The sequence below is a fragment of the Notolepis coatsorum genome (assembly GCF_963971535.1).
Source record: "Notolepis coatsorum genome assembly, chromosome: 5".
Classification (NCBI taxonomy): domain Eukaryota; kingdom Metazoa; phylum Chordata; class Actinopteri; order Aulopiformes; family Paralepididae; genus Notolepis; species Notolepis coatsorum.
In genome coordinates, this window is record NC_140169.1 from 155,729,065 (window position 1) to 155,747,850 (window position 18,786).

General features: G+C 44.4%; 1 protein-coding gene across 1 annotated transcript in view; it reads right to left on the bottom strand.

The window, feature by feature from the left end:
- The window catches only part of pde11a (phosphodiesterase 11a), a gene marked incomplete at both ends in the record, with an annotated part of 580,355 nt that overhangs the window by 156,737 nt on the left and 404,832 nt on the right, over positions 1-18,786 (bottom strand). The window contains one exon of the mRNA XM_084314342.1: positions 4,183-4,233. Within this exon, the coding sequence (XP_084170468.1) occupies positions 4,183-4,233 (51 nt within the window). The remainder of the gene's footprint in view (positions 1-4,182; positions 4,234-18,786) is intronic.

Here is an 18,786-nt window from a genome sequence, read left to right on the forward strand (position 1 = left end):
TCGGCAAGGCTACGGTTACCTATCTTGGTAAGCAGGTAGGACAAGGCCAAGTGCGTCCGGTGGATGCAAAAATATCTGCAATCACAACGTTTCCAGTGCCTACTACTAGGCGGGAATTGCGTAGATTCCTTGGGATGGCTGGGTATTACTGTGGTTTTTGCCGAAACTTTTCTTCTGTCGTCACTTCTCTCACTAGCCTGTGTAGCCCGTCCAAACCATTCATTTGGACAGCTGATTGTCAAAATGCATTTGATGGTGTTGAAGCTCTCTTATGCAGTTCCCCTGTTCTCTCTGCTCCAGATTTCTCCCTGCCGTTCCAGCTGGAGGTGGATGCCAGCGGGGTGGGAGCTGGAGGGGTGTTATTACAGGAAGATCACGATGGTGTCAGTCACCCGGTTTGTTATTTCTCCCGGAAATTTAACAAACATCAACTAAACTATTCCACTATTGAAAAGGAGACTTTGGCTATGTTGTATGCGTTGCAACATTTTGAGGTGTATGTCGGTTCGAGCGTATTACCAGTGGTAGTATACACCGACCACAACCCATTGGTTTTTCTGTCGCGGATGTACAACCACAATCAGCGCCTCATGCGTTGGGCGCTCATAGTGCAAAATTATAACCTCAGCATAAAGCATAAGAAGGGGTCTGAGAATGTGTTGGCGGATGCTCTATCTCGGAGTTAAGTCTCTGTTGCTGTCGACTCGTTGTCTGTCGCTGTCGACTCGTTCTACTGTATTTTGCTGTCTACTCGGTCTATGTTGCTGTGGACTCGTTTTATGTTGCTGTCGACTCAGTCTCTCTTGCCGTCAACTCGTTCTGTCATTGTTGACCCGAGTGGTTGTTGTACCGACGGCTTATTTTTGTTTTTTTCATAGCTCTTTACTTTGGAGTACAAGTTATCTTGGAGATGGGGATCTCGTTGTTAAAGAAAAACGCGTTTTGTTGGTGGTATGTGTTATGTGTCAAACATGTTTTTGTCTTATGTATGGGGGTGTTACATCCCAATGTATATATTCCCCAGTGTGTGTCTCCATGTGTGTGTGTTCTCCATTTTTGTTTCCTCCCTCCAGCCATTGTTCCCTCCACCATTGGTCCCTGCCAGGCCTGCCCTTCCATTATAGCAACACAGCACCGATTGGTGGATGGTTTTCCAGACTCCAACACTCAATCAACACCACCCAATCATGGATCAGCCCACACCTGTTAAAACATGGCTTCTCACTTCAGTCACTCTCTCTCTCTGGCATGAGGCTAGGCCTAGTGTGATTTTGTAACCTGTAACTTTGACAATATTGCATTTAGTTTATTGGCTTTTGGTGCTTAGTGGAAATTGCCTTGTGTGTGTATGGCCACAGAGAGAGCATAGTTAGTTATAGTTTGTTTTTGTATATATTCTGCCTTTGTTTTATGTATCATTAATGTGTTTTTCTCTCTTTCTCAGGAAGCACAGATGGGGTGAGCTGCCATTTCCTTTGGATATTGTTTTCTCCTGTTTTGGTTAGGTAAGAGTAGTTTAGGTAATGTAATTTCTTTTACCATAGATTAGATTGGGTTTATTTGGAGTATAGTGGTGTTTGTTTGTTGTTTTGGCCTGGGCTCACCCTTGAGCTACATGTGCTTCCTTTGCATCTTTCAATAAATATCATTGTTGTTTACAAACGTGGTCCATCTTTTCTGTCAACCAACTGTTATGTTACAGCCCTTTACCCTTAGACTCACAGGGGTCGTAACACCCAACAACTGGGAAAGAGATAAAAATAAGAGGCAAAATAACATGTACAACTACCAATGTAATCTATATGCTTAAGTGCCCATGTGGTAAGGCATATGTCGGTAAGACAACACGTGCTTTAAAAACACGTATTGCTGAACACAGGAGTACGATACGGAATGGGGATGAAAAAAGCCCAGTAGCTTTACATTTAAAAAAGGCACACCACAATGTCTCATCACTAAGATACCTTGGAATAGAGAAAGTGCATTCCAAGACGAGGGGGTGATATAGATAATCTCCTACCGAGGAGAGAAGTATGGTGGATCCATTATCTTAAAACTATGGCACCAACAGGACTCATAGAGGGAGACAGTCAATAGACTTTGTTTTTGTTTTTTCATTGTTGTTTTTGTTTTCTGTGGCTAGGACTTGTACCTATCTGTAAATTATGTCTTAATACTGTGTGTAGCATAGATATTTCTCATAAAAAATCTCCTAAAAACAATGTCTAATGAAAAGATAAAATTACTTAATCATGTATAAAATGTATCAATCATGCAAGTTTTGGGACCGCCCCTGATCACCAGGTGGGGCTGATTTTTCACTTCCTGTATAAAAATATGACATTTTGTGTTGTATGCATGCTTGAGGAAGACCGGTGAGGTCGAAACGTTGCATCTACTGCCCTTTTTTGTTTATTTAAATCACCTTGGAACTACAAGTGAGTTGCGAGCCCCGCTTTGTTCTTATGTATTACTGTTTTTACAGTTTGGCTCAGCACCAACAAACGGAGGATGTGCGTTATTTATTTTTTCTGTATATTCATGATATACTCACGGTTAAATCACCATGAATATACCACTGCGCTGGCTTTAGAATGATGTAGAAAGTGTCAACTGCCATTCATCAAACGGAAAATGTGTCAACGTGACCTACTCCGCGGACGACGTTATGTTTGATTTAACGTATACCCATAAACGAGTGGATAGATAAAGAGGACGGGCCTACATCTACCGGTATGCAGAAAAACAGCATATTAGACGACATGCCAATCCAACGAAAGACGAGCTGGACACGCTGGAGAAAAGCCGCAATGAAATTCTCGCGTGTGTCTTAACGCGCTGCATGATGGACAGGAGAGACGTGACAGCTACTGTATATCATGGGACATCACTGCCCTTTACATGCACCTTACTGTACATTCACACTAATACAACGGATTGTCTATTGGCTCAGCAGCCTGGCATCCGTGTGACATCATGTCCGGACTCAACCAGGAAATAGCCAACGGCGAATAGTTGTTGTCGTCATTGAAGATAATAATCACAAGATGCATTCAGTGCTGGATCTAACAAAATGGATTTAAGGAAAGTTCAAGACTGGACCACAACGCTTCTGGACAAGGTCCATTTGCATGTTCTTGGTATCTAGGGACATCTATGGATCTGCAGGGAATGTATTCCCAGTGTCGGAAATATTGTGTCTGTTACTAGGCTTGAGTAACTTGTAATGAACCAAAGGAGAATATCAATAAAACCTTTTTTTAAATGTTGTCATCTTTGACGGAAATAACCAATGCAATAACATTGCAGCACTTTTCAAGCGTCTACCGGCTCGGGGCTGCATTTTTCAATGAATATATAATATACCGTGCGAAACATCTCTTTGCCGCCGTTCGAACGCCACCTCACTCGACCGGATCCGTCCCTCTGTTCTCGAGTTACATGACGAGTGAGCCTCTTTTTATGTGCCGCACGTCAGATGACCACGCCGGATTGTATACGCTCCAGAACTGACCAATCACCGCTGATGGCAAAAATTATTGGTCAGCGCTGTAGCCAACGAGTGTCCACTTCCAACGATACCCCACGTGGTGCGAATATAGGAAATAGGTGAAAGTTGACGAGCGAACATGAGAAGTGACTCAGACTTCAGAATGCACAGCGGTGGATGAGGAAATGGATTTTGGAATGCTTTTCTTTTTGGCATCAGTTTTACTAAAACCTCTCTCAAATACTACTTTCTGAACGGATTTTTATTAAACTTGGACCTGTACTACATAAGACTTCAGGCTATGGCAACGCTATGTTTTCCAGATCATACCTCTATGCTGGAATAACGGAATATGGAATCTTGCAACCACTAAAGAAAAATGTGAGTACACAAGTTCAACTCAAGTTCAAACCTCTGTTACTCTATGTCATTAGCACTAAAAGTGGTTTTCCTTTTTTGCATTAGTAACTTCAGAATGTTATCGTTCAAAAGAGACCAGGCTTATGCATGTGCTATAAGTATAAAGTATAAAGCTAAGCTTTGCAAAAAAAGTATGCAGGCCTCAAGTTCAAGTAAAAAAAAAAAAAGAAAAAGGCCTTTTCTGCCTGCCTGTTAAGAGGTTAAATAATCACAGCACTGTCTGTTACACTAGCTATGCATCATAATGTAATAATCACAGCAGCATCTGTTACCTTGAATTTGTCCACTTCGGTCTTGGAACAGGTGGCATGATAAGACAGAACCTGCGAGAAGAATACACATTTTTACTTTAGACACTGATATTTCGATTTTCTTTGCCAGACGCATCAAACTGTAACAATGCTAACGTGACACTTTAGGTAAACGGGAGAACAAATTAAAATAAACAACGAATATTTTTAACATCAAGGTATTTCTTTTAATGTATATTTTCATCATTAAACATATGCAGAGACAATTGATAGTCTTTTAGGAATAGTCACAAAGCTGACAACACACCTCTGCCCTTTTTTCTATGTTTTTCAATGGTTTTGTCGCGACAACTACGCGCCTCACGTTTTTGAAACAGCGCTTGTCCGGGCGCTCTCAGCTGAAAAAGTTTAAATAAAAGACGGCAATACATCAATGTCACCTTCTTAGCTGAGGTAGCAATAGTAATCAGCTTGTGTGACTAGAATAAATCATCCTCTGGTATATTCTAAATCTGACTTCGTCTGATTGATTAATCTATTGAAAATGTTATTAACAGATTGCAGAATGGGTACAATACAGTACGGCTCAATACACACAATTGGGGATACAGACCAGAGAAAGACTTTTGTCTTGTTTACATCAGGGTCCCCCATTTTCAATTCATCATAACATATATGACATACATGACATACAGATAGACAGTACTGCTACATCACTACATTTATGACATACCAGATTTACAAATACAGTACTGTTTGTGTTACAAAAGAGAGTCTGAAAAAGAGATTATATACATTTGATGAAGAAACTGTACATTGGAGGAGGTTGGGTAGGTGGGGTGGGAAACTGTACATTGGAGGTGGTTGGGTGGGTGGGGGGGGGGTGGGTAGGCGGGGTGGGTTAACTGTACATTGGATTATCCACAAAGACTTACTTGGTCCCAAGAAGAGGGTCTTGTGTATTATTGGGTTAGGACATTTACAGGGGCCAGTTTCGAATTGCAGTCTCCCGTAGGTGCTCTTTGAGAGTGGTTTTGAAAGTGGGTAGTGATTCACATTCCTTTACAGCTTTGGGTAGGGCGTTCCACATTGATGTGGCATAATTGCGAAACGTGTTTTGTCCCTTGTTTGAGCCGAATCTGGGTTTCACATGATTTGTGGAGCTCCCTCTGGTGTTGTGGTCTTCACTGACCTTTGGGAAGTAATTTGACATGTACATGGGTACCTTAGTTGTGTAGTGTATCTTGTAGACCAGGCCCATTGCAAGTTGCTGTACTCTGTCGTCTACTCTAAGCCATCCTAGGTTGTCAAAGTGGGCAGGGGTGAGGTGGGGTCTAGGAGTAAGGTCAAGCAGTAGTCTGACCAGTTTGTTTTGAGATGTTTGTAATTTTGTTTTTAGCGCCTTTGAGGTGCTTTGGTACCATGAGGTGTAAGCATAGTTGTTCTGAAGGTCCAGATTATTATTTTGTATAACTTGTATATTGTTTATATATATAAGATATATATCTTTACGCCATCTGTTTGCATAATAGTATTCTTCACTCGCCTCATTGGGTCCCATCCTTGACGTTGTAGGCGCCAGAGACGCGCCCCCTAGACATGGTTTCTAGACATGTTCAGACACGTTCAGACTAGCCCAGAGCAAGCGCATTGATTCTGTACAGGTGAATCGGCTGAGCCCCATAGGGATCAGTTTGAGTATATATATTGTAGACGGTGCAAGCAGCCGCTGCGGCAGTAACATAACAGGAGAAGTAGCAGAGCGAGAGTGTGATACGTCCGGTACAGTTGTACACAGACCGACAGCAGTGTATCGTTATAGAGAGCTAATGGCTATTTAGATACAACTATAATATTGTAGAGCCATTATTGGCACAGTATAGTGACTCGTGTAAGCGAAGTAACGTGGAGAGACTTATAGTTAAACCCAGCGCCGTTTGGATATAACTACTCATTGGAGACCGTCTTCGGGTTAGCTTCAAGTACAAACGAAGCTAGCTAGCTACCATCTATGCCAACGGGCTCTTGGATTAATAGCTATTAACCCTGCCATCGGGCGCTAGGATTACAAGGACCGGTTCCGTACGAGACCCCTTCTTCCAGCGGCGACAGGATTATCCGACCAGTCTACAGTCTCTCTCTGGGGCAGGAGCGCTAGAGAGAACCCATCGTCTACAGCCATCATTTGCTTTTCCCAGTATCGCCTCGTTTCGTCTCACTCCCTGCAGAGCTCCGGTCGAGTATCCGTAATCTAGGAACTATTCATTACCGCTGACTTTGCTGCACTGACATTCTATTATTAAAGGAGAACCGTGATACCTAATATGTATGTTGCTATGACTATTAAAATACTGTTAACTTGGTATCCCTGTCCCCGCGCCGTCAATTGAGTGTCCGCCATTTTCTCTAACTGTACTGTCTGGCTATTAATATTCCTTAGTAGCGGTTTAATCTAAACAATCTTTAATACAGTCAGGGTTGTGTAGCCCCTTAGCTACAATAATAATAATAATAACTTTATTTGTATAGCACTTTTCATACAGAGGTTGCAGTTCAAAGTGCTTCACAACAGTAAAAAATACAGGCATAAGCGAGCATAAAAAGATAGACGGGTAGAATCACAGTGTTTCACATTAGGATCTAGCATCCCAATAGGCTCTCCGCTTACAGTTTTCAGTAACACAAATAGTAAAAATAGTTTAAAATGATTCAGTTTAAAAATAGTCAAAAAATTATAAAATAGAACGGACATAAAAAATACAGGCATGAGCGAGCATAGCAAGATATGGCAAATCACAGTGTTTCACATTAGGATCTAGCATCCTAATAGGCTCTCTATTCAGTAATACTCCTGTAGTTCATGAACAAATAATCACAGTGTTTCACATTTGGATCTAGCAAATAATAAGAATAAAATGATTCAGTTTAAAAATAGTCATAAATAATCCTGTATGCATCGTTGTTTAGTGTGTATGTGTGTTTATTGTGTTGTGTGTGTGTGTGTGTGGTTGTACTTCAGCTACTACTACTCTACAACTACCACTCCAGGACACAGTTAACCTAGATCTACTCCAGGACACAGTTAACCTAGATCTACAACTACAACGCTACTCTACAACTACCACTCCAGGACACAGTTAACCTAGATCTACTACTACTACAGCTACTACTACTCTACAACTACTACTCCAGGACACAGTTAACCTAGATCTACTACTACTCTACAACTACTACTCCAGGACACAGTTAACCTAGATCTACTACTACTCTACAACTACCACTCCAGGACACAGTTAACCTGGATCTACCAGGACACAGTTAACCTAGATCTACAACTACAACGCTACAACTACTACTACTCTACTCCAGGACACAGTTAACCTAGATCTACTCTACAACTACCACTCCAGGACACAGTTAACCTAGATCTACTACTACTCTACCCCAGGACACAGTTAACCTAGATCTACCAGGACACAGTTAACCTAGATCTACAACTACAACGCTACTACAACTCGGTGTGTGTGTGTCTGTGTGTGACTGTGTGTGTGTGTGTGTGTGTGTGTGTGTGTGTATGTCGGTGTGTGTGTCTGTGTGTGTGTGTGTGTGTATGTGTGTATGTCGGTGTGTGTGTGTGTTTGTGTGTGATTGTGTGTGTGTGTGTGTGTGACTGTGTGTGTGTGACTGTGTGTGTGTGCGTCACAACCCGCAGTGTTTCACATTTGGATCTAGCAATAAATAAGAATAGTTTAAAATGATTCAGTTTAAAAATAGTCATCAGTAAGAAGTAAAAAGTGCAATAACCGACACATGAATTTGATAGGCAGTGTAAAAGAGTAGGCAGGGTAAGAATAAATACAAGTTGTGTCAGGATATCCCTGATGTTTCCTCTTGCCACTAGGTGGTAGCAGATATCTATCAGTGAAATGCCTGAGCAAAGAGATAGGTTTTAAGCTGTCTTTTAAAGATGTCTAGCGAGTTGGCTTCCCTGATGTTTTGGGGTAGTTTGTTCCATAGTTTTGGGGCATAGTTGATAAAGGCTGCATTACCGATCCTAGTCAATAGTCATAGTACCCTTGAATGAGTGCTCCTGCCAGAGTCTTCAGGGTATTCTTGTTTACCAGAGAGGAGATCCGGTACAATAATCTAGTTCATTGGTTGACTTTTTTTATTACATTGGATGCCATTTGGTCACAGGAAAGATTTGCCTCTAGGATGGAACCTAGGTATGTAATTTCGTCTTTCCTTGTGACAATACTTACCCACTGTAACTGAGAAGCCGTCGGTCTTGCTGAGTTTGTTATTTGAACCGAAGAGAATTGGCTCTGTTTTGCCCATGTGTAATGATAGTTTGTTATCAGCGAGCCATATGCAGATTTTGCCTAGTTCTGAGTGTTTTTTCAACCTGTAACTTGTTCTTGTCAGAGACCAGCAGGGCTGAGTCGTCCGCGAACAGGAACAAGTTGCAGTCACAAGCTGACGACATGTCATTTGCATAAATTAGGAACAGTCTCAATCATTATCAGATCCACCTGTTGTGTGTTATCGTCTACCTGCTTTGTCCTAACTGTTGCAGCAACCAAAAACGAACACGCTTTTAGAAGGTGCGCTTTAAATACGCCGGCTATCAGGGAACCGCAGTGGCTTTATTGGATCAGAAGCGCTCGTGTTTATTCAGCGCCGCCAGAGGCAACGACACTGACATCCCGGTTTGTTCCGTATTCACTCCTCTCTCTCTGTGTGTTCTCCTAAATTATCCACCTCCCTTCCTCTACGACGTCTTCCACCCGTCAACCACATCTCTACGTCTCCCACGGGTTCGCACTGAGCTTGGGACGAGGGCTTTTGTGTACTCTGCTCCGTTTACCTGGAATGGACTTCAAAAATCTCTTAAAACTCCAGGCTTTTATTACTTTTGCACAGTTTTAAAAACCCTAATTACTGACCTTTTAATGACCGATATGGGAGTGTGTGCATTGCAAATGCTTCTCTGCGTTGATTGATTGATTGAACATTTTATTTAACAGATTGCAGAATGGGTACAATACAGTACGGCTCAATACACACAATTGTTAAGGGGATGCAGACCAGAGAAAGACGTTTGTCTTGTTTACATCAGGGTCCCCCATTTTCAATTCATCATATTTAACAGTTAACCATCGGTAGTGTGATAGTAAAGGGTTAACCTTCTGTGGCATGGCAGTGAAAGGGTTAACCTGCTGTTGTGTGCCAGTGAAAGGGTTAACCTTCTGTGTATTGTTTTGATTGATTGATTGAAAAGTGTATTAACAGATTGCAGAATGGGTACAGTACAGTACAGCTCAATACATACAATTGTTAAGGGGATGCAGACCAGAGAAAGACTTTCGTCTTGTTTACATCAGGGCCCCCCATTTTCAATTCATCATATGACACACACGACATACAGATAGACAGTACTGCTACATCTATACATTTATGACATACCAGATTTGCAAATACAGTACTGTTTGTGATACTAAAAAAATCCAGAAAAAGAGGGGGGGTGGGGACACTGTACACTGTACATTGGAATACTGACATACATTTGACATAGAAACTGTACATTGGAGGAGGTTGGGTAGGTGGGGTGGGGTTGGGTGGGGCTGTACATTGGAGGTGGGGGGGGGGGGGGGGTGGGTACGGGGGGGGGCACTGTACATTGGAATACTGACAAGGCCATACTTGGTCTTTACTGTACAACTGGGTTAGGACATTTGTAGGGGCCAGTTTCGAATTGCAGTCTCCCGTAGGTGTTCTTTGAGAGTGTTTTTGAAAGTGGGTAGTGATTCACATTCCTTTACAGCTTTGGGTAGGGCGTTCCACATTGATGTGGCATAATTGCGAAACGTGTTTAGTCCCTTGTTTGAGCCGAATCTGGGTTTTACATGATTTGTGGAGCTCCCTCTGGTGTTGTGATCGTGGTATTCACTGACCTTTGGGAAGTATTTTGACATGTACATGGGTACCTTGGTCGTGTAGTGTATCTTGTAGACCAGGCCCATTGCAAATTGCTGTCACAGTGAAAGGGTTAACCGTTTGGTACTGCGGCAGTGAAAGGGTTAATTCCTACTGGTTACTGTACACGCTGCGTTAGTGTTATGTTTGATGCTTAGCCTAACCTGACCATCCCTCTCAACCAATCCCTTGTACCCCCCCCCCCCCTCTTAGCCACGCTCCCCCCCCACCCCGTGGCTGCTGCTTGCTCTTTTTATCTTTCTCTTTTTGTCCTTTGTCTGTTCATTTACTGTCCTGTATGGTTGTTCTTGACTTTAAGTTTGTTGTTGTTTTATGTCAGGTGTTGCTCGAAAAATAGCTCTTTGAGCCCAAGCGTCTTACCTGGTGAAATAAAGGTTAAATAAAAATAATAAAAAGCCATCTAATTAGCGGGCCTACCCAGCCACGTTTTCGATGCCCGTGAGAGCTCCACGGTACGGGTGTAACAGCCTACTGGGGGTCAGATAAGGGGTCGCTTTTCACTGCCTCTCGTTAATAATCAATACGACCTGTGTGGGGACAGTATCAGCAAGGAAACATCAGCTATTTTTACGCTCATTCATGTAGAAATATAACAGGTCGGTCAAATGTAGAGGACCCATGGGATGATGATGATGATGATGATGATGATGATGATGATGATGATGATGATGAGATTATGATGATGATGATGATGATGATGATGATGATGATGATATAGAAATACCCAGATAAATGAGTACCTTGGTAAAAGTCCTCCATTCAAATTCTACTTAAGTAATAGTAGAGAAGTATTTGCTATTGAAGTATCTGAAGTAAAAGTATGCATTCTACATGACGTTTGTGTATTCCAGTGCTTGGGAGCATTCAATCCTCGATCCATTGACTTCTAAAGGTTTATGTAAAAGTGGTGTGTGGTCCAGTTATGCTGCTCTGATTAAAGGTTATGTTAAAGTGGTATGTGGTCCAGTTATGCTGCTCCGATTAAAGGTTATGTTAAAGTGGTGTGTGGTCCAGTTATGCTGCTCTGATTAAAGGTTATGTTAAAGTGGTGTGTGGTCCAGTTAAGCCCCTCTGATTAAAGGTTATGTTAAAGTGGTATGTGGTCCAGTTATGCTGCTCTGATTAAAGGTTATGTTAAAGTGGTGTGTGGTCCAGTTATGCTGCTCTGATTAAAGGTTTATGTAAAAGTGGTGCATGGTCCAGTTATGCTGCTCTGATTAAAAGTTATGTTAAAGTGGTATGTGGTCCAGTTATGCTGCTCTGATTAAAGGTTATGTTAAAGTGGTATGTGGTCCAGTTATGCTGCTCTGATTAAAGGTCATGTTAAAGTGGTATGTGGTCCAGTTATGCTGCTCTGATTAAAGGTTATGTTAAAGTGGTATGTGGTCCAGTTATGCTGCTCTGATTAAATGTTATGTTAAAGTGGTATGTGGTCCAGTTATGCTGCTCTGGTTAAATGTTATGTTAAAGTGGTATGTGGTCCAGTTATGCTGCTCTGATTAAAGGTTATGTTAAAGTGGTATGTGGTCCAGTTATGCTGCTCTGATTAAAGGTCATGTTAAAGTGGTATGTGGTCCAGTTATGCTGCTCTGATTAAAGGTCATGTTAAAGTGGTATGTGGTCCAGTTATGCTGATCTGATTAAAGGTTATGTTAAAGTGTTGTGTGGTCCAGTTATGCTGCTCTGATTAAAGGTTTATGTAAAAGTGGTATGTGGTCCAGTTATGCTGCTCTGATTAAAGGTCATGTTAAAGTGGTATGTGGTCCAGTTATGCTGCTCTGATTAAAGGTTATGTTAAAGTGGTATGTGGTCCAGTTATGCTGCTCTGATTAAAGGTGATGTTAAAGTGGTATGTGGTCCAGTTATGCTGCTCTGATTAAAAGTTATGTTAAAGTGATGTGTGGTCCAGTGATGCTGCTCTGATTAAAGGTGATGTTAAAGTGGTATGTGGTCCAGTTATGCTGCTCTGATTAAAGGTTATGTTAAAGTGGTATGTGGTCCAGTTAGGCCTTGTGTCCACAGCGGACGTTTTATGAGTTGTCAGCTCTATGCTACAGACGCGACAGGCGCGCTCCTTTTGCCAGCGCTGCGCCTCGCGTTTATGCGCTCTCGGCGGCAGCGTTTTTGGGCGGAGCGCTCCCAGCTCCTAAAGTTGAAACTAGTTAAACTTTTGGAAAGGAGCGCGCTCATCAAGGTAACTTTTTCCGACCGACCAATCAACATCGAGCAGGTGGCGGAGACTCAGGAAAACGCTCTGAGCTTTTTTTTTTGCTTTTCAAATCGGTCCGCCTTGAAAAAAACTTCCGATATGGACACAAGCCCTTATGCTGCTCTGATTAAAGGTTATGTTAAAGTGGTATGTGGTCCAGCTATGCTATTCCGATTACGTCTTCTTGAAGTTCAAGAAGGCTTCAAATGTGAAAGTATATAATCTTCATACATTTTTGCCATGTTTTCTATGCAAATAGAGTATAGAGTAAAACGTCCAATATTTCCTTTGAAATGTAGTGTAGTAAAAGTATAAAGTTATCTGAAATTTAAATACTCACGTAAAGTACAAGTAGCTTAAAATTGAGTAAAAATACTTAGTTACTTTGCACCACTGGTTAGCCATGTACTTGTCATCGTTCTTGGTGATTTTCAACATAGGCTGTGATGAGTGTCGTGTTAGGGGCAGGAGAGGAGAGAAGGTAGGGGAGGGGCAGGAGAGGAGAGAAGGTAGGGGAGGGGCAGGAGAGGAGAGAAGGTAGTGTAGTGTTAGGGGCAGGAGAGGAGAGAAGGTAGGGGAGGGGCAGAAGAGGAGAGAAGGTAGGGGAGGGGCAGGAGAGGAGAGAAGGTAGGGGAGGGGCAGGAGAGGAGGCCTAAATATTAAAGGCAACCAACTTGTGTCTAGCCACGCCCAACTTGCGTCTAGCCACGCCCCCGCGGAGCTCTGTCGCGGCAGCAGCAGAGCGGAGCGGTGCCGCGGAGCTCTGTCGCGGCAGCATTATGTAGCAGTAATCCCCCCTTTTTTAACATTGACAACTAGCTCAACTGGTAGTGCCGCCTTGCTGTGGATCCTGCTGTTGGTGACAAGTTCGATTCCCTTAAATTTTTATTTATTTTTTTAACGTGCATTCTTTCGCCGGTTAAGTTTAGGCATGTTAACTTTAAGCATTGTTTCGGAGTTGGTTAAGGTTAAGGTTAGGCATTGTTTCGGAGTTGGTTAAGGTTAGAAGGGTTAAGTTTAGGCGCTGTTAAGGAGCTGGTTATGGTTAGAGTTTGTCTTAGAGAATGACAATATTCTTTCGGAGTTGGTTATGGTTAAGGTTAAGGTTAGGCATTGTTTCGGAGTTGGTTAAGGTTAAGGTTAAGGTTAGGCATTGTTTCGGAGTTGGTTAAGGTTAGAAGGGTTAAGTTTAGGCGCTGTTAAGGAGCTGGTTAAGGTTAGAGTTTGTCTTAGAGAATGGCAATAGACAGCCTATTTCCGCGCTGCAGCGCGAGGCAATAGACAGCCTATTTCCGCGCTGCAGCTCTCTCGCGCTGCCGCGGTCACATGGGCGTAGTGGCCAATCAGAGAAACGCTAAACACAAGTTGGTTGCCTAAAATATTCACGCGGAGAGGAGAGCAGGTAGGGGAGGGGCAGGAGAGAAGGTAGGGGAGGGGCAGGAGAGGAGAGAAGGTAGTGTAGTGTTAGGGGCAGGAGAGGAGAGAAGGTAGTGTAGTGTTAGGGGCAGGAGAGGAGAGCAGGTAGGGGAGGGGCAGGAGAGGAGAGAGGTAGGGGAGGGGCAGGAGAGGAGAGCAGATAGGGGAGGGGCAGGAGAAGAGAGAAGGTATTGGAGGGGCAGGAGAGGAGAGAAGGCAGGGGAGGGGCAGGAGAGGAGAGAAGGTAGGGGAGGGGCAGGAGAGGAGAGAAGGTAGGGGAGGGGCAGGAGAGGAGAGAAGGTAGTGTTAGGGGCAGGAGAGGAGAGAAGGTAGGGGAGGGGCAGGAGAGGAGAGAAGGTAGTGTTAGGGGCAGGAGATGAGAGAAGGTAGTGTTAGGGGCAGGAGAGGAGAGCAGGTAGGGGAGGGGCAGGAGAGGAGAGTAGGTAGTGTTAGGGGCAGGAGAGGAGAGTAGGTAGTGTTAGGGGCAGGAGAGGAGAGTAGGTAGTGTTAGGGGCAGGAGAGGAGAGAAGGTAGGGTTAGGGGCAGGAGAGGAGAGAAGGTAGGGTTAGGGGCAGGAGAGGAGAGTAGGTAGTGTTAGGGGCAGGAGAGGAGAGAAGGTAGGGTTAGGGGCAGGAGAGGAGAGAAGGTAGGGATAGGGGCAGGAGAGGAGAGAAGGTAGGGGAGGGTTAGGGTTAGGGTGATGAGTGTAGTGTTAGGGGCAGGAGAGGAGAGAGGGTAGGGGAGGGGAAAAGGGGGTGATGAGTGTAGTGTTAGGTGCAGGAGAGGAGAGAAGGTAGGGGAGGGGAAAAGGGGGGTGATGGGTTGGAGGAGGGTGGTTATGGGTAGGGAAGGTTGAAGGCTTGGGAGAACAGGTAGGGTTTGGAGTCTGGATTTGAAGGTGGAGAGTGAGGGAGAGTCTCTGATGGTCTGAGGGAGGGTGTTCCAGAGTCGGGGTGCAGCTCGTGAGAAAGCCCGATCACCAAAGCTTTTGAGTTTGGATGACGGGACGGTGAGGGAAGCAGTGGAGGAGGACCGGAGGGAACGGGTAACGTGACAAATAAAACTAAACCTGAACTTGAACTACAGCGACGGCAGGTAGACATTGTCCAACTACTACTTTATCCAATGACTCTGAGTTGATCTCAAATATATTGCTAAATGAGGGATATGTCTCGTACAAATTAATTTATAATTTTTATAATTAACTAGTTGGAAAGTATGTGTGAGGAGGAGGATGCACTTCTCGGGGGAGAACGACTGTAAATGTGCCAATTGAGACGTGCTTTGATTATGACATGACCATGAATGGAACAAATAAAAATGAAATGGCTGGTGTATGTAAATATTCATCCACCTCTCTAGTTTCAGATCTTCACTGGCTGGTCAGCCGCTTCTCGGGGGATAATGCTAAAAATACAAGGTGCAGCAAACGGGGGACTAAGCTATACTTCTGTTGAAAGGTCATCACACAGCAATATATTCAGGTGGACCCTGTGGACTGTAGTAGGAGACGTACAGTAGAGGAAGGAGCTGCGAGCTGGAGGGCGAGAGCAGGGCTCACTTCTACTGCAATACATCAACTCAACACAGCATTTATAATTGGGTTGTCTGGACTACTGTACAAGCACACTATCAGGTACCTAGGGGGAGGGGGAGAGGGAGAGAGAGAGGAGGGAGGGAGAGAGAGAGGGGGGGAGAGAGAGAGAGAGAGAGAGAGAGAGAGAGAGAGAGAGAGAGAGAGAGAGAGAGAGAGAGAGAGAGAGAGAGAGAGAGAGAGAGAGGAGAGGGAGGGAGGGGAGAGAGAGAGGGGGAGAGGGGGGGAGAGAGGAGGGAGGGAGAGAGAGGGGGGAGAGGAGGGAGAGAGGAGGATGGAGGGAGGGAGAGAGAGAGGGGGGAGAGAGGGAGAGAGAGAGAGAGGAGGGAGAGAGAGAGGGGGGGAGAGGGGGGGAGAGAGAGAGAGAGAGGAGGGAGGAAGAGAGAGGGGGAGAGAGAGTGGGGGGGGAGAGAGAGAGAGGGAGGGGGGAGAGAGAGAGGGGAGGTGGGGGAGAGAGAGAGCGAGGGGAGAGAGAGATAGAAAGAGGGGGGAGAGAGAGAGGAGAGAGAGAGAAATATATAGAGAAAAAGAGAAAGGAAGAGAGAGAGAGGTAGTGAGAAAAAGAGAAAGGAGAGGGAGGGAGAGAGAGAGAGAGAGAGAGAGAGAGAGAGAGAGAGAGAGAGAAGAGAGAGAGAGAGAGAGAGAGAGAGAGAGAGAGAGAGAGAGAGAGCGAGAGAGAAGAGGCTGCAGGCCACCAGCCAAAGCAAAGCTCGCGGTTATCAATTCTCGATAGATCTCATTGTATGCTTGTTACGACCCTGGCTCATGGGCACGCAACCTAAGTGCAACCAACACCAAAACCCCGTGCTCTAACTCAAAGTGCTACTATATCAAGGACCATTAATGTAATGTAAACTAAAGTACTAATGTAAACCCAACGGACAAGGACTGGAAGAACCTGACAGCTCTTTTCTCTAAGCACAGACACTGCATGTGTGCTTTAAAGCTCCCAGCAGGTAACCAATCAGCACTAATTGGCTAATTGGCAGCCCTCACCTGCATGCCCCATGACACAGGAGTGATCAGGCCTGCCTGCACAGTGACACAGGAGTGATCAGGCTCCTGGTACATAACAATGCTGGCGGAACAAAACCTCGTAATTCCAAAAACCCAACTTTTCAGCAGATGAAAAAAACGAACACAGATTTGAGGGCGAATAGAGTTACAAGGTTTAGACAGATGATTGGTTTAATGCTTTCCCATTGTGTAGACTTTGTAAAACCACACACACATGGAGGATGATCTACTGAGTTAAAAAAAAAAAGGGAGTTACGAGGTTGTATTGCCTATAATTATGCAAAACCTGCACGAACTGCAACATGCCAGTTAGGGTGCCTTGTGTATAAAAAGTATAGAAAGTCACGCTTCACTGCTGACATCAACACATAACCTTGTGTTAACATTCTCCAAAACCATCACTAATGCCAAAGCTACTTTCTTTCACCATAGGATCGAGGCCTCTGGCAAGAACCTTCGCAAACTGCATGCTACCATGTCCTCCCTCCTCACTCCCTCCCTCCCCCACCCCCTCCTCCCTCATCTTTATCTGCCGAAGACTTTGCAATCTTCTTTGAGGAAAAGGTGGAAAACATCCACAGCTCCTTCTCCCAACCCTTCTCCAAACACTGAATTGAGAACCTCATCCTTCACTCTGTCATCTTTCTCTCCCATTACAGAAGCCGAGACCCTGACACTGGTAACGTTGAACCGTCCGACTACATGCCAGCTGGACCAGCTACCCTCCTCACTCCTCCAGACCATAGCACCGGACATCCTCCCATTCCTAACTGCAACCATCAACTCCTCACTCAACTCGGGGGTGGTCCCCACCGGCCAAATCCTCCCCCCTGACTGAGAATGCAGCTGGGACCGTGTCCCCGACCGCCAAGAACCTTGGTGTTGTCCTCGACGACCAGTTGAACTTCTCTGCTCACATCGCAGCGACAACCAGAACCTGCAGATTCCTCCTGAGCAACATCAGAAGGATCCGCGCCTTCCTGACAAAAGAAGCCACCCAACTCCTCGTCCAATCAACAGTCATCTCCCGCCTCGACTACTGCAATGCACTGCTTGCTGGCCTCCCGGCCACTTGCCACCAAGTCTCTTCAACTCATTCAGAACGCAGCGGCCCGCCTGATCTCAAACCTACCGAAGTCGGCCCATGTCACCCCACTTCTTAGGGACCTGCACTGGCTCCCCATTGCTGCACGAATCCGCTTCAAGGCCCTCGACCTGGCATACCGTGCGGCAAAGGGAACCGCTCCCGCCTACCTCCGGTCAATGGTCTCTAACTACACACCCTCAAGACCCCTACGCTCTGCATCTTCTGGCCGTCTCAGACCCACTCCTATCCGAGCTCCGGGAGGGTCATCAAAGAGAAGTCACCTATTCTCAGTCCTTGCCCCACAATGGTGGAATGAACTACCCACCCCAGTTAGGACAGCCGAAACCCGCCCAATCTTTCGCCGTCGACTAAAGACGCACTTCTTCAACCATTGTCTGAAAAAAATTAAATAAAATAAATATCTAACTCTAACTAACCTTACTGTCATGCACTTGTCCTAATAAACTAACCTACACTGTAGCACTCAACACTTGATGAAAATTGTTACTCAGCTGATAGAGTTGTGCCCTTCCTGATGACTTGTCGTACAGAACTTGTAAGTCGCTTTGGATAAAAGCGTCAGCTAAATGACTAAATATAAAATGTAATGTAATGTTGTGTATACGGTTTACTTTTACTCTTACTCATAGTATAGTCAGATTCTAATTCTTTATTGCCTATATTTATTGTAACATATAACATAACCGATAGGGCGTACAGACCCTCATCTGCACCTTTGTTTACGCCGTACATTTTTTCTCATATTTGTATATTCTATATTCATATCTAATCTTATTAGCCTATATTTATGTCTTTCTACTATTACCCTGCCGTTACCTGTACCTCCCCTCCGCCCTCCCCCATGCTGGTATGATGCCGAACTTCCCCAAGGGGATCAATAAAGGACTATTAAATTGACTAATAAGTTAGTCAACAAAGTTTTTATTTTCAGGAGCTAGTGATATATAATATAGATAATATAATTTATAGGGCATACAGACCCTCATCTGCACCTTTGATCACACTGCCTACTTGCTCAGATGCGTATATTCAGTTAACTATATCGTTTACACGGCCTATTTTTACTTTTCTACTCCATTTGTATTGTCTGTATTTACTGTATGTCTTTCTACTATTACCCTGCCCATACCTGTACCCCCCCCCCCTCCTGCTATGATGCCTGAATTTCCCCCAAATGGATCAATAAAGGAATATCATATCGTATCTTAAGGAAGTACCCGTTTCACCCGTTTCAACTGAAACAGGCCCCACCCTTAGGCGTGTGTTCTCACATTTACATTTAGT